This window comes from Mesocricetus auratus, unplaced genomic scaffold (genome assembly GCF_017639785.1).
Source record: "Mesocricetus auratus isolate SY011 unplaced genomic scaffold, BCM_Maur_2.0 Super-Scaffold_100008, whole genome shotgun sequence".
In the NCBI taxonomy this organism is placed as follows: Eukaryota; Metazoa; Chordata; class Mammalia; order Rodentia; family Cricetidae; genus Mesocricetus; species Mesocricetus auratus.
The window spans coordinates 46,288,986-46,304,834 of NW_024429192.1; the positions used below are offsets into that span (position 1 = coordinate 46,288,986).

At 44.2% G+C, this 15,849-nt stretch overlaps 1 protein-coding gene across 1 annotated transcript; it reads left to right on the plus strand.

Annotated features, from left to right (window-relative positions):
- The first annotated feature begins 111 nt into the window (after nt 1–111).
- Nucleotides 112–14,081, plus strand: Tagln3 (transgelin 3). The gene is made up of 4 exons (XM_005074764.4): nt 112–559; nt 1,599–1,773; nt 12,362–12,464; nt 13,610–14,081. The coding sequence occupies exons 1-4, from the start codon at nt 380–382 to the stop codon at nt 13,749–13,751; spliced, it is 600 nt and encodes a 199-aa protein (XP_005074821.1). The 5' UTR covers nt 112–379; the 3' UTR covers nt 13,752–14,081.
- Nucleotides 14,082–15,849: the final 1,768 nt, after the last annotated feature.

Sequence of the window (15,849 nt, forward strand, 5' to 3'; positions counted from 1 at the left end):
TGGAGCAAGCAACCATCGCCCACCCCCACCCCCATCCTGGCTGCCTGGGGGTTCAGGCTCGCGAGTGAGTCCCGTCATCCCGTCTGCCTGACATGCGGAACTGAGGGGGGGGGGTTTCCCAGCCCCCCTGGGCCGGCCGGGGCTTTATTCTAGAGTCCCTGGCGCGTGGCTGCGCTTTTTTTTTTTTTTTTCCATTTGTAGGTGAAACCCCATTGGCTTCATTGGCTCCTTGATTTAAACCACGCCCGGCTTTCTGCCCGCTTTGCTGCTGCTGGGCTCGGCCTCCCTGCCACATCCCAGCCGGGTTCTCAGGAAGCCTGGGGGGTACTGTGGCTGCTATTGTGTGGATGCCGCGCGTGTCCTCTCTTCTCTTCCAGAGATGGCTAACAGGGGCCCGAGCTATGGCTTAAGCCGAGAGGTGCAGGAGAAGATCGAGCAGAAGTATGACGCGGACCTGGAGAACAAGCTGGTGGACTGGATCATCCTGCAGTGTGCTGAAGATATCGAGCACCCGTCCCCGGGCAGGGCCCATTTTCAGAAATGGTTGATGGACGGGACGGTAAGCCGGGCAGGGATATTAGTGGCTGTGACGGTGGGCAGGGAAGCCCCTCCTGGGGCCCTTTCTATGTGAGGCCCTGGGGGATCCTCTGTTGCCAGGGTCTGGGTCTCACCGAGAGGAATGGGAATGCCTTTATTTCTCTAGGGCTGTAAGATGAGGACTCCCAGCACAATTCCCTAGCTAGTTTAAAGAATTCTCCACCCATGTGAGCACCGAGCTTCCTGCTGAGCTGTAAGCAGAATTGAAGCCCTTTCTGATATTTCCATTGAGAATAGAGCTAAGTGCTGCCGTGTGATCTCCTCTGCCTTCTTGGTGCATCAGCCTTTCTGGGGCTTTTCTTACCCCCAGGGGAGCCAGCTGGTTACACGGTGAAACAAAGGAAAGGAGTCAGGCTAGCCAACTTGTCATCCTCCCGGGAAGCTGAGCCCCTTGGAGATGCTCAGGGTCTCTGGAGTGAATGAGTTCCCATGAGCGGGAAGGAAATCCTTATTTGATAAGTGCGGTTCTGCCCAGATGCTGTGTGTTTGGGTTTCAGGAGGACAGCTCAGCTGAGTTAAGCAAACCCATCTTTTCTGGCAGGTTGTGATTTACTGTTACATAACTACAATCCCACCCATGTGTTTGTGCTTGGCATCTCAGAGTCTGTGAGAAGACCCAGCTCAATTCTTTTACACATGATAAACCCATACAGGATGAGTTAGTGAAAGCAGCAGATCCCAGAGAGCAGATCATAATCCTCCCATTTCCCCCTTGAGCTTCCAATGCATCCTCCATTAAGAGTCTGAGATCATGTCCTCATCACCCAGCTTCATTACCAAGGAGAGAATTGGGTTCCGGTTTGTTTGCAGGACTGTGGTCAGCTGCAGCCTGAGAATGGGTTCCCTGGGGTCTTCTTCCCTGTTTAATGTGGGAGCGGAAGGGTGTGTGTGTGTGTGTGTGTGTGTGTGTGTGTGTGTATGTAGATACACCAATCATTTCTGACTTGTGACATTTGGTGCAGAGGGCAACACTAATCCTCTATCCCCACACTCTCCCTCAGGTCCTGTGCAAGCTGATAAACAGTTTATATCCACCAGGACAAGAACCCATCCCCAAGATCTCAGAGTCAAAGATGGCTTTTAAGCAGATGGAGCAAATCTCCCAGTTCCTGAAAGCGGCCGAGGTCTATGGTGTCAGGACCACGGACATTTTTCAAACCGTGGATCTATGGGAAGGTAAACAGCCCTTCTGTCTTTGGGTCTGTTACCCCTGGACTCCTGTTCCCATACCTCCTCTTTTCTCTACTATCTACTTGTAAGGGCTTCCTGTGCTGCTCGGGGGAGGGGAAGTGCATTCTCAGCTGTCACCCCCTGAAGAGTATTATCCTTCCTGTTTGTGATGCTTTGTTGATAGGGGTCCTGTCCTATGTTCACTGGGGATATGGCCGGTACCTCAGCAAAGTAGAAGTGTCCACAGAGGAGAAGTGAACTGCTTGCACAGACGTCTTTTCTTCCAGCTAGCCTTTCCTAACAAATCACACTTAGTGGAAGAGAAGGGAGGCAGGAGTGAATGAGTGAGTGAGTGAGTGAGTGCTCTTTGACTCACCAGCAGTGGGGCTTACAGACAAAGCCATCTGGTGCTCTTCTGTCATTCAATCTGAGGAAGGACTAGTACTCCATCTTTCTGTTAAACAATTATCCAGAGCACAGTGACTGTATCTTCTAGATGGGCATTCTTCTCAGAGAGACTACAGATGATTTTTTTTCATTCACATTTGTGAATTGACTTAGTGAAAAAAATATCACGAAGCTATAGAGATTGAATCTTAGCTATGGACACATTTAGCAATGTACCACGACTGTAAAAAATGGTGTGGGATGAAGATACTGCAGGAGGGATGGAGGGACCAATAGTGATACATCTTCCATTCCCTTTTAGTGAAAATGTGCATGTTAGTCCATACAGCCACAACTAGGACCGCCTGAGGCACAGAGAGGCAGTCTAATTGCCAGATTGATTGACACACTCATTGGCACTGTCTGTCATTACAGTGTAACCAACAAGATCCCCTGGGTAGTGACCCAAATGGCCTGCTGACAGGGAGAGTAGAATAATGCTACTTTGATCAAGAGCCATGGGTATCCTAAGCAGAGGACAGTCTACCCAGAAAATCATAAAGAAATAAAAATCACCTTCTCCATCCTCACAATGACCTCAAGCCTTCATTCACAGACAGCTCCTATTTCATGCTTCTTCCATGGATGAGCAGTTCAATCCTGAAGAGGCCAGGGGACTGAACTTGTATTTTTGTATTACTTCAGATATCTGAAATGCTGGCCAGGCCACTAGACCTCATGAACCCCTGCCTCCAGTTCTACATGGGTTGTCCTCATTGAGGCTTAATTCCCAGGTCAAAATGATGGCGATTGTCCACAGTTAAATCAGTTCCTTCTCGATGAGATTCTTCGTCATTAGACGCACACAGATAAGGGCTTTTCTGGACAGTGACACAGCATTCTTCTAACTAAACTATGAAGGAAATGTTTTCTACTTCCCCACTGTACAGATAGTGACACCTGCCTGTCCCTGGTTATGTGTGTCCATCAGAGAGTTCATAGTTCAGAGACCTGAGATTCCACCCTAGGCTCTGACACCAAAACAGAAGACCTTACTCAACAGGCCATGCCATTCTTTGTCCAGGGGCCTTAGCTTCCTTCATCTATACCATTAATGTGCTGCTGAGTCATTACAGTGGCTGGCTGTTGATGCCAGGGAGGTAGAGGAGGATGGAGGGGGATGAAATAAAGCTGTGTGAAACCAAAAGATAGGATGTTAGAGCCAAGAAAGAAACCCTGGTGAGCACCCAAGGAAAGGAAGTGTGTAAGAGGAAGGACACTGGAGGTTCCTGGGAGGGAGGGTCTAAAGGAAGCCGTCCCATCTACATTACTGAAGGGCTAGCTTCATTTCCTTTCCCCACTTTATCCAAATACCACACCATGGAGAGGGGCTTTATACTTGGGAAAGGGCACTCAAAACAAAAGGAGAGAGAAGGAGCAGTAATTCTGGGTGAACAGAATATGTGGCACTCTACACCCCTGGCACAGCCTGTGTGTTAGACACTCCTGGAGAAAGAAGAAAGTTAGGAGGCATAAATGTTCCTGGGGCAACCTGGGATGTAGTTCTAGAATGTGACAATGCTTCTAGATAGAGAGGGTAAGACAAACGATATAAAAGTCATCATTCTCCACACCCTGACCCATCCCTGCCCCAATGCAGAAGGACAGGATTTTAGACGAAATAAGGAGACTCTTTCTAAAGGCACTGTGATTGACAGGTCACAGACTTGCTAGGTGAACTGCACAAAAGGTAGGGGCGTGCAAGAGAGCTGACAACAGGGAAAACAGATATTCAAGAGTTTCCAGATGACTTGCTGGAAGCCGAAAGGAAGGCTGAGATTGAAGATGATGTCATGGACAAGAGACTTGATATTTCCCAGGATTCCTGTCTGAAGCTCGGGCCAGAACTCTTTCCCATACTGAGCAGCGTAGGCGTAGAAAGCAGGTTGCTTTGAACAGAAGAGTGGGTGGGATGGCATTGGTGGCATAGATCGAGGACTGAGCATGTGAGGCTCTGGTCTTCTCTGCAGCAGCTGCTTGTAGCGCACGATTTGGGTGATTGACTAAACTGTAATCAAAGAGCAGGGTTGGCGTGTGTTGATGTGACATGTCTGTGTGAGGATGTACACTATATCACATAGATATCAGACATCAAACTAGCTATTGGCAAAGCTCATCACATTCTCCCTACAATTCTACTTCCTGCCAGAGGTTGCAATCCTGCCTTTACATTTCAGTTGCTCCTGCTAATTGATGATTGCCTGCGTGACAATTGTGGTGTCTGTGGCTGCTGTGGGTCCACCCCCTCCCCCTTTCCTAGACACATTTCTTCCTCTCTGCAGGTAACTTACGCTTGGCCGCTCTCAGTACCCCATTTCCTTTGCTTGGCATGTCTTCCCTAAGTATGGCTCTGTTTGCTCACAGTTGTCCAGTGCCTTTCCAAGCTGTTTCTGTGTTGCAGAGCAGTGGCGCTGCAGGAGCCCAGGTTTGCCAAATGCCTTTTTGTTTAAGTTTCAGTAACTCATATAGGTGGGGCCCCCAGAAGCACCCATCATTCTTGAACTCCCTTTAGGTACATTGTTTGGAAGAGACCCGGGGCCAATGAGGACACAAGAGTCTTCAAAAAGAAACCCAGGTGACAGCTTGCTCATGGAGATATTACAAAGTTACCAAAGGCTTCACTAGGGAAGGGCTAGAATGACCATCATTGCTGGTGATGGGGAAAGGCAAGGCTCACTGCAAAGAATGGAAGGGAGCTAGGGAAGCTTTCCTTTGTGAGCAGAAAAGGTAAATGGTCTGGAAGGTTCCTTTTAGTCCTGGCACAGATGCCTGTGAAGGGCAGGGATGGGGCCGTTTCAGTTATGACTCAGGAGACGATAGTACAGGCAAGTCTTCAGCATCTTTGCTATGAATCCTAAAGGGGAACCGGGAAAAAGGAAGCAACAATAAGCCAGGTCTCTACATGTATGAGAGGGAAAAAACGCACAAGAAAAAGTGAGTATGCTGGTCTGAGGTCTGGTCAGAAAAACTGAAATGGAACGGTCCTGTGAGGTGGGGTGGGGTGCAGGATCCCAAGTCAGAAACCAGACAGCCTGCACCAAACCTGTGTGCTATTGCTTATCAGTTAAAGATGTCTAAGCCTTGAATTTCTCCTGCATCAAATGGGGATAGTAAAGCCTATTTCAGAAGATTGATCTGGAGAACAAAGGAAGTGATGTGTTAGGAATGCTAAGACGGTGCCTGTTAAGTTGTACTATAAGTATTGCCACTGGTCTGTCCCTCCTGCTAATAATAGGAAGGGAGAGGACTGGAGGGTCATAGATTCCTCTTTAAAAGATTTAATTAATGGATTTAATTAATAACCACACTTACAAGCTAATAGCATTGCGTAGATGGCGGTCACCTTCTCAGACATTCATGCAGGTTACTTTATTGACTTTTTCACTTAGTAGTGATTGAATCTGTCATCTTTCCCTATGATGCATTGCATTGTTGATTTCATACTCAGGGGATCTTGGTAGAATGAAAATAGCATGGGTTTTAGAGTGGATATATTGAAACCCTCCTTCCAATGCATCCTAGCTGTGTGACTCTGTTTACAGTGTTCAGCTGCCTAGAGCCTTGGTTCTCTTCTGTGTATTGGTCTAGCACCTTCAACCCCTAGAGGTGTTGTATGGAACAAACACGTTAAGTCTCTAGCACAATATACTATTCCCAGTCGCCTAATAAATGTTGACTTTTCTTCTGCTACTGTAAACTCATCAGCAATGACCTTTGGGGCCTATTTGTATAACCACTTAGTGTCAAATGTTAAGAATTCTAAAATGTCAGAGCAGACAATACGCAAAGAGCAGCCAGCCTGATTATCCTTCTCAAGAGTTGCACTGATGGAGGGTAATGGAGGCAACACTTTTGTGTTGTCTGCTCTTTTCTCCTGATGGTGGGAGTCAGGGAGGTGTTCTTTACACAGAAGACTAGAGCCTGTAAGGTTCACATGTACTCTCTCAGGATGTGTCACTGCGTGAGCTTTTCCTCAACAGCAGAAGCTGAAGACACATTTCACCTAGGCTGAGATGGTTTGGGGGATACGCACAATGACCGGAGATATCACAGATGCACACTCCTCCTCCTTCCCTTCCAATGCAGCATCCTCAGCCGCATTACTCGAAAGGGCTGCTGGCAACTGCATTGTGTGAGCGTCTCCTTTAGCAGTGCTTCAGACTCCACCACGCATCACAGGCATGCGGTATGACTGACAGATGCATTTCTGACATGTTAAGTCTGCAACGAGGCCCAGACATTTGTATTTCTTACTGGTTTGTAGGTGACAATGCCTCTGCTCATCTGGGAGCTCCACTTGGAGAGCCACTGCCTTACAGTTTCCCTTTCCTCTGGCCAGAATGGAAGCAACAAAAATCCAAAAAATCCAGAGAGAAAACTCAGTCTGGACTCTGACATTTCTCCCTGGACTGCAGCAGTATTTTCTCAGGGAGTTGGGAAATGACTTGTCGGCCACAGCTTGCTTTCTCCATGATGTATATATTAAAAATCAGGCCGGGTGGTGGTGGCACACGCCTTTAATCCCAGCACTCGGGAGGCAGAGGCAGGCGGATCTCTGTGAGTTCGAGGCTGGGCTCGACCGACAGCCTCCAAAACAATACAGAGAAACCCTGTCTCGTAAAAACCAAAAAAAAAAAAAAATCAGCGTGGAAGAGTCACCAGATTTGGTTGAGACTAATACAAAATAACAGTTCTGAAACAAACAACTTAAGACTGACTTTTAGTGTTAAAAATAGAAAAGAGCGCCAAACCTCACTTTTCCAATTCAAGAGATTTCCCTGTTGCCTTTATTTCCCCCTTTTTTCTCATTTGTTTTCTTTTCCTTTCATTGAAAATAGATCCTTTTCTCATACAATATATCCTGATTATAATTTCCCCTCCCTCTACTCCTCCCAGCTCCTCCCCACTCTCCCTCCCCTCCAGATCCATTCCCTTTCTATTTCTCATTAGATACATCTAAGAGATGACGACCAAACACTACAAAACAAAATACAATAAGATGAAGCAAAAACTTTCATATCAAACTTGGGCAGGGCAACCCAACAGAAGGGAAAGAGTCCCAAGAATAAGCACAAGACCTACTTGTTCTCACAATCAGGTGTCCCATAAGAATACTAAGCTAATATCTATCTGTATATGCATGTATTGCTAGGAACCTTTATCATTTATTACAGAAGTAGCAATTAATATTCAATGTATCAATTGTAGAATATTTGTTACTACAAATTTAGCTGTATATAGAATATATACTGGATGCTTTGTATCCTCAAATAGGTCCCAGAGAAAGGAATTCCTTCTCACCAGGGCTTCAGCAGTAAGACCTGCAGCCTCCAGATCTCAAAGTACATAGCTTTATATTTTCCCTTTGATAGAACCCCGAGAAACCCCCTTTAATCAGTTAGCACCACCAGTTGTAAGTCATGTCCCCCCTGAGGCTTAAGTTTACCAGGACATGCCAGGACATGTTGCTTAAGCATGTCCAGGGGAGAGACATGAGGCACCTGCTTTTCTCAAGGTCCTACTGCCTTCCCTGCACTGAGAGATATGCATGTCCTACTGTCAGAGAGTTGTTAAATATGCCTGTGTGTATAATAATGAGAAGCCTTGTGGGATAGGAAAAACCTCAGGAGAACTTTTAGAAGAAGGAACTTTTATATCTTAAGAGAACTTTAAGAGCGCTTTTGAGAGAGAATTTTTGGGGAAGCCTTCATTTCTAAAGAATGAAGAGTCATGAGAGGAACGTGTGTGTGTGTGTGTGTGTGTGTGTGTGTGTGTGTGTGTGTGTGAGAGAGAGAGAGAGAGAGGGGGGGGTTACTTCCCTGTCATCCTCAGACTCCTTTTAGAAAAACCCTACCTGCCTGTTGTCCAGCTCCTAGTCTGGACCTTGAGAGAGCATCAAGACTGGTACTTGAATGCTCCTGTTAGCATAAGACCTGGTGTAGACCCATGTAAGACATGCATAAGATATGTTGAATGTAAATTTAATAGAATAAATACCTTATTAGAATGCCTTTATGTAAAACTCAAACTTTATAAGCACCAAGTTTGGCCATTATAAGGCAGAACTCCAGGCTCCATTCCCCAATGCTTATAAATTATTACTTTGGAGTTTATAGCTATTTTGAAGTGCTATTATTTTACAGTAATGCAGAACATGGTGTGAATGGTGGTACTTGGGAGGTTGAGGCAGGAGGATCATGATAAATTCAAGGTCTGTTTGGGCTACAGAGTAAGGCCCTGCTTTATAATATATATATATGGAGGGGAGAAATCAGAAACAGTGACTCCTGATGTACACATCGTCTCCCTATATCATCTTGTCAATCTGGGTGATGTGGGTGGTATAATTTTTAACCCTTCATTGATGCACTGCTATCATCCAAGGTCTATACTCTAAAGTAGGGTTCCATATTCCTATCTACGGGAGTACATTCTATGGGTTTGGAAAAAATGTGTCCATCACTTATGGTAAAGAAATAGAAGAACCCAGACAGACTTGTGAGGCAAGCTTGCCTTCTTCCTGTGTCACTTTCTTTCTCATGGCCAGTGGCAGATTCTTACGTCATCACCAGGACTGTCTCCTTCATGCTTTGCTTGCATGTGGAAAATTGTCAACATCTAAGAAGGCAGACTTCCAGCTTGGATCAAAGTAGTTCTAATGATCAGTTTTAATCCTTCAACTTTGTGGAAGATATCTCTGAAGAGAGGAGTTATTGGTTAACAAAATGTATATAATTGCTAGTACTTGTCAGATACTATGATGTTTAAAAAAATAGAATCAAAAATTTAGAGTGAAGCTTACATGTCCATCTGAAGACATAAGAATTACCTTGGGAGACTGCCACAGAAGTGCTTAGACTATTCTAATGGTCAGGCTAGCATTGAAGTTGACAGATAAAGCCTGTGTGTCTTGAACTGATGGTTTGAGTCACCTGTGTATTATTTACTAAGCTTATTGTAATGTAGATTCTTGGAACTTTCCAAGTCAACTTCTCATGGAAAAAATCCCTTAGTATTCAAAATTTATAAACTACTATTGGAGAGACATCCCCTATGCCTACTTCCTTAAGTAAACAGTAGAGCATGGGAATGTGCTCTGAAGCAATCTGGACAAGGCAAGTTTTTGTATTTGCATCACTTGGAAAGCTTCATAAGAAGGCAGATATGGCCATGACATAGCAATTTAGCTGTTGTTTTATACCCAGAACACTATACAGATTTTCCTTGACTTCACTGTTTCTTAACAGATTTACATATTTGATTCCTGTTGACAGTAATTGAGTTCTATGAGTGGCCCTAATTCCTGACCACCTGACCTCAGTTTCTAATATGGAAGGAAGTCATTTTAGACAAAAACTCTCTTTCTCATGTCATCAGCCCAAGAATTCTGGAATTCTTCACAAAAGTCTCTAGTAGAAAACATAACACAATAAGATGGACTTTGTTGAGCACTGGCTAAGACAAGATTTCTAGTCCCTGAACTATTTAGAATCTTAGTAAGTAACTTAGTCAGTATATAGGCTCCAAATGTTTTTATTTTAATTAATGTTACATGGGTGAATATACAGTAAAATTATTCAGTACAAAAATGTCCAATGGTTTATGACCACTTGGGGGCTGATGGCCTTATTCCTATGGTACCAAAGATCAATGCCCTGATTTAGATTCCCTGTGTTACCAATGGCCTGACCACTTTGGTTATCTTTTGGTTATCACAAAGGGAAGGAGCATGGGGGACAGCAGTGAAGTGGAGTGTACCTATTGTGGAGTTTGAATTCAGTCCAACAGGAGCTAAAGCTGGGCTCTGACTTACTTGTTGGGTGACTTTGAGACTGTTAAAAAATCCCCTTGAATTAGTTGGGGAGGAGTAATCTCCACTCCATAACATTAAGATATCATGTGATAAAACATCTAGCCCATATTTTACATTACATCTCCTGCTTTGCAACCTCCTCTTTAGAAAATAAACTTTCTAGTTTGTTCTTGTGAAATAATGCCTCCTCTTAGATGTGTCTAGCTCATCATATGGTCACTCCCTTGTCCACTGCACTGAGAAGAGGATGGGTGGTGTTGATTTCATGTTCCTAGGTTCCTGGGTCTCTAACCCTTGCCTGCGGCTCCCCTCCTTCCTGAATTTATACATGTGCACATGAGTCAGCTACTTGTGAAGGAAGCCCACACTTCCTTCGCCTATTGCTCATATAATGTTTATAGAAGGACTTGCTGAATGTCCTTCCATGTTGCCCCAATCCTGGACATGTCAGACTCTCTCCTTCCAACTCAGAACTATATACCTGCTGTTCTGCATAAGAGCTGAGCTCACTGGAAGATTCTAGCTAACACTTTCTATATTTACTCATTTTTTTCTCCTTAATAGTTTTGTTGTGTATGAACACATCCAGCCACCTCTCTTTCCAGAATGCCATTACTACAGGTGTATCTTTTAAAGCAGCCTATGATACAGTGACAATTACAGAAAGCCATTTCATCTGTGGAACAGAAAAGTTGTCCTAATAGTCATCTCTGCATTTCTTCTCTCCAAATTCTTAGTATTTTTTGTACCCTTCCCTTTCCAACGATTACGGCTACTCCACTCACCACAAAGCAGCAGTTCTCTGAGTCTAAGAGAGTCTCCACTGACTCACAGCTCTCAAACTCCAAGCAATTACCCATAGTGAGATAGTGAGTGCGGGATGTATGCGTGAGGCAAACCTTGTAAGGGAAGTACTCTTACCTCTCTCTCATCTTGGAATACATGAACCTCCTGAACAGGACTTGCTTAAAAGCCATAATTGTTGATTTCATTACAGTTCCTGCTCCATTCTCTCACTCCGTCTGCCTTTTCCCTGTAATTCTGTATTCCCCAGTGTCTGAGCTGCAGGAAGCAGACCGAGGAGACCACAGATGGCTCATTGGGTCAGATAAGAGCCTTTTGAATATTTGTTCTTCCCTTTCACAGGCTCCCACCAGCCTCTCTCATTAGCTCTCTGCCATTTAGCATCTGCAGCCCCCATTCCTGCTTTGTGCAGACCTTTGATTTGATTCTTTTTTATTTATTTAGTTTTCATTTTACATACCAACCCCGGTTTTCCCTCCCTCCCTTTCTCTTAATCTCCCATCTCCCGGTTCTCACCCCCATCCACTCCTCAGAGGGGGTAAGTCCTCCCTTGGGGAGTCAACAAAGTCTGGCATACCAAGTTGAGGCAGGACCAAGACCCTGCCCTCTGTATCAAGGTTGAGCAAGGTATTTCACCATAGGGAACAGACTCCAAAAAGCTACTTCATGCACCCAGGGTTCTTCCTGGTCCCACTGCCAGGGGTCCCTTTGACACAGCCACAGACAGCACATTCTCTAGTTTGAGACTTGCCAATCATCTGAAAAGAAGGACGGAGAGAGGATAGAAGGAGCTGGCTGATGTGAAGGCTTCTCCTTCTCTATGGGCAATCCTGTGACCATGTCCCCACTCCTTATGGAAGACTATCCCTTGCTCCCCTCCCCTGCTTTGTTCTCTCTCACACACAGGCCACTGATTTATAATCTCCATTAGTCCCTTTCATGCATCACATAACAGAGGGCTGCCTGTCACTTGTGTCCTGAGTGCTTTCTGTGTTGATTTCCTTCTCCATTTGTCTGTGGACCAGAACACTGAGTGAATACTCAATTTGATGAACATGGATGATTTTAGACCCTGCTAACCCAGACAAAGTCAAAGAGGAGCCCCTGGGGTCTGGAGCAGAATAACTGTAAGCAACCAATTTGTCTGCAGTTTTCCTTTCTCTGTCCACTCATGGGGAAAGTGCTCTTCTGCGGGCCATCACAAAGGACCTCCTGATCAGATCACATAGCTGGCTGAAGCCATGAGGCCAGGCCCAAGGCCAGGAGTGGATCTGTATGTGAGCTGCAAATGTTTGGAGTGTTTATTGTACATACGCTTGAATGAACTAGAAATGGCCTTCTTGTGTAAATACTATAACAGGATTGGGGTGGGTTTTATGCCAGAGCCATTCCAGGAAGTGTTATTTAGTACTTCTCCCTTGATTTCAGTCATCCATCCCTCCTTTAGAGCTCCTCCTAGGTGTAGAAACACCACTTTCCATAATTCCTGGCCCTGACACTCTTGGTTCTAATCTCTTCATTGGATTCCAGGAAAGGACATGGCAGCTGTGCAGAGGACTCTGATGGCTCTGGGCAGCGTTGCAGTTACCAAGGATGATGGCTGCTACCGGGGAGAACCATCCTGGTTTCATAGGTAAGTTCTTCCCTGCCTCCCACAGAGAGACACCTAGAGCTACCCTGACACCATTTTTCTACAAAAAAGTAAACACTGGTCCTATAACAGGGCCCACTGAGCACGGAAGACTGATGCTGCTAGCCAGGGCTGAGGTTCTTGGGGTTTCCTGTTAGCTCCTAGCATCCCTTCCCCCTTGTTCCTTCCATTCTTTCATTTTTTAAATTCTCTTTTATACACCTAATGAAGATTAAATATGTCCCTTTGCCAAGTACCATCTCAGTTTGTTGATTAATAGCTCCCTCCCTCTTTGACTCTCAAAAGTGTCCTAGTCTGGGTGATAAATTATTTGATTATTTCAGTCTACTGAAAGGGACTTTGAGGACCTTTTCCTTAAGTGATCTTTTTGACAGTGAGACTAGAGACAGAGATGTGCAAACCAAGGAATTTGGTGGCAGATGAAAGGAATGCTTGTAGCAGCTACCCAGTAATTCATTTTGTTTTCCTAATCCTTTTTCTCGTCCAGGAAAAGTACAGAAGGAAGTAGCTTACGTCCTTTAGATGACCTTGGCTTAAAATCCTCCTAGAAGCATACTGAAATCCTGGTTTCAGTATCAGAATTATTAATGACCCACCATGGCCTGTATGGCTGCAAATCTAAATTTATTTACAATCCATCTCTTTACCAAAATTTGGCAGCCTCTGGACAGGAAATATAAGTTACTCTTTGAAAACTAGATGAATCTTTGGTCCTGTGGGAGAAGGTTGGAATGGGACTAATGACACGTTTTGGAAAAGGAATTAGTTTTGTGAGCAGAGGTACCTGAGAGGATGAGGAGCTAAAGACCGAGGGGGCCTAGAGGGAAAGATGAAGGGAAAGAGAGAGGCTGAGACTGAGTTTTCCAGAAGGGCAGCTGTGGGTCCTCATTTCTTTTTTGCTAGAAATTCTAAGAATCATCTTGGTTCCTAAGGGATAGGAAATTTGTATGTACTTGTCATAGGGTAGGCCATAGCTCATGGTGAGTCATAGCTCATGGCAGAGTTATAGGCCAGGGAAGTGTCTGCTGGTGTGTTTGATTGCCTCAGGTAGAAGCTGTGTAACCCTATCTTGATAAGGGATTTGAAACCATCACATGACATAATTCTACCTCACTTGTTCCAACCAGGAAAGCCCAGCAGAATCGGAGAGGATTTTCAGAGGAGCAACTTCGCCAGGGACAGAACGTCATAGGCCTGCAGATGGGCAGCAATAAGGGTGCCTCCCAGGCGGGCATGACCGGGTATGGGATGCCCAGGCAGATCATGTAAGATGCCATATCTTGCCCTCCCTGGTCGAGAGGACAAATGTTCTACACCACAGTCTGTGACAAAGAAATAGGTAGTCACCTTCTCACCTTCTCCTCCTTCTCAAAGTCTTCTGCCCCCTGTTTTTGCAAGTGCTGCATTTCTGCTGAGAATCCACGCTGCCTATTGCTGCCACCTTTGTTCATTTAGAACTATGCAAAGACTCCGCTTCCTCTTTCTGACCTCCTGTGCCCTAGGATCTCTGTTTGTTTGATTATTTATTTATTTATTTGCCAAAAATTTCTCTCCTTGACTTACAGAACGTACCTAATAAACAAATTAGTCTGTGTTCCAGAATGTGATTTCATTCAATGTCAAGGACTCTGCTAACTGGAATGGCTCCTTCCTGTTTTATTAGTAATAGGTGACAAGATGAAATTAGCATAGACTATAGAAAATGGATTAACTGTGAGGAAGTTTTTGCAAGTTTATTATATTTACCTTGGTAATATCAATGGAAAAATTAGAAATAGTTTTTCCCACTAGAGATCTTAAAGTTAGGCATTCACAAGCACTGTCTTTGACCTACCCATGTTTCTTTAAGTGCCTATTTTGTGCTTATAATGTTAGACTTTGTAAATAAGACAAAGCACTAGGAGCTCATGTATGGGTATCCAGGAAAGCATGGATAGATGGATGGATGGATGGATGGATGGATGGTTTACACAAGCAACAGCTTTTTGTTTGTTTTTTGCTTCTGTTGCATGACTTTTCTTTGTACAGATAGATCTACTATCTAAGCTGACATTTATACAGTTCCTCCCACACAGTGGTCTGGAATGATACAATATGTAGTATTGTTCTCTGCATGTTATTCATAGGACTAAAACCCCAAAACTCATGAAGATTACTCAAGATTGAGATCTGTCTAACATGAATGAATTTTCAAGATTGTTTTTTATGGAATGAAAAATTAACAGGAAAAGTAAGGCTGGAGACTGTCAATCCATCCTATTCTTTAAAATGTAGTTAGTAGCCAGGTGGTGGTGGCACACACCTTTAATCCCAGCACTCAGGAGGCAGAGGTAGGTGGATCTCTTGAGTTTGAGTTCAGCCTGATCTACAGAGTGAATTCCAGTACAGCCAAGGCTACACAAAGAAACTTAGTCTCGAACTCTTCCCCCCCATGTAGTTAGTAAGTGAAATGAAGTATCTTTGTTCATATTTTGAACCATCAACAAATGAGAAAATGTAAAAAACAAATGAGACTCCATATGACTACTCTAAATATTCGGGTGATGGGTTTTCAGACTGAGATCTTTGGAGTTCTAAGCTCTCCCTGAGATTTCTTCTTCTACGTGATCCTTCTCAACTACCCAGGAACCCCCCCTCGCCCCGTGATCCTTTCATAGCTATTGTTGAATTGTACATGGTCTCATCTAAATGTGGCAAACCCTTCCTCAAACCCTGCCTTGGAGTTGCCAGATGATAAAGGAGGGAAACTGAAGGTACTGCTAAAGTGAAATAAACATAGAAGAAAATTCCTGAGAGAAAATAGTTAGGTCCCAGTGTGGGTGTGGGTATCGAAGGTCTAGGCAGTACCCTCCATCAGGGAGGGGCAGTTGGAATAAAGACTGGTATCTGTGGAGAGAAAATTCTTTGTTCTCCCTAATTTGTACTCATAGTCAAGGTAATATATGACCTCAGGGAACACCACACTGAGCAAGTAGTGAACCTCAAGAGATGTATTTCTTCATTCAGAGAAAGAATTGTTTAGAATAAGGCAAGTAAATACACCAACAGTGACAAGGGTAAACACTGGGAACATCGAGTGGCAATCCATTATGAAGGAAAAAAAACCTTCATTATAGAACAATAAAAAAAATAAGTGACTAAAATGAGGCTTGCAAGGCTGGAAGCCAAGACCAAATTAGTAAATTAGAATACCAAGCAAATGCACCTCATGAAAATTTACAAATATTTAGTAAGTACATAGTAAATGCTAAAAATAACAGACAATAGCCATGAATTTAGAATCTCAGAAAAGAGAAAAGTCTATTAGGGATGGAAATGCGATTAATTCATTCATTTTTTTTGTACAGGTGCTTTGCCTACATGTCAT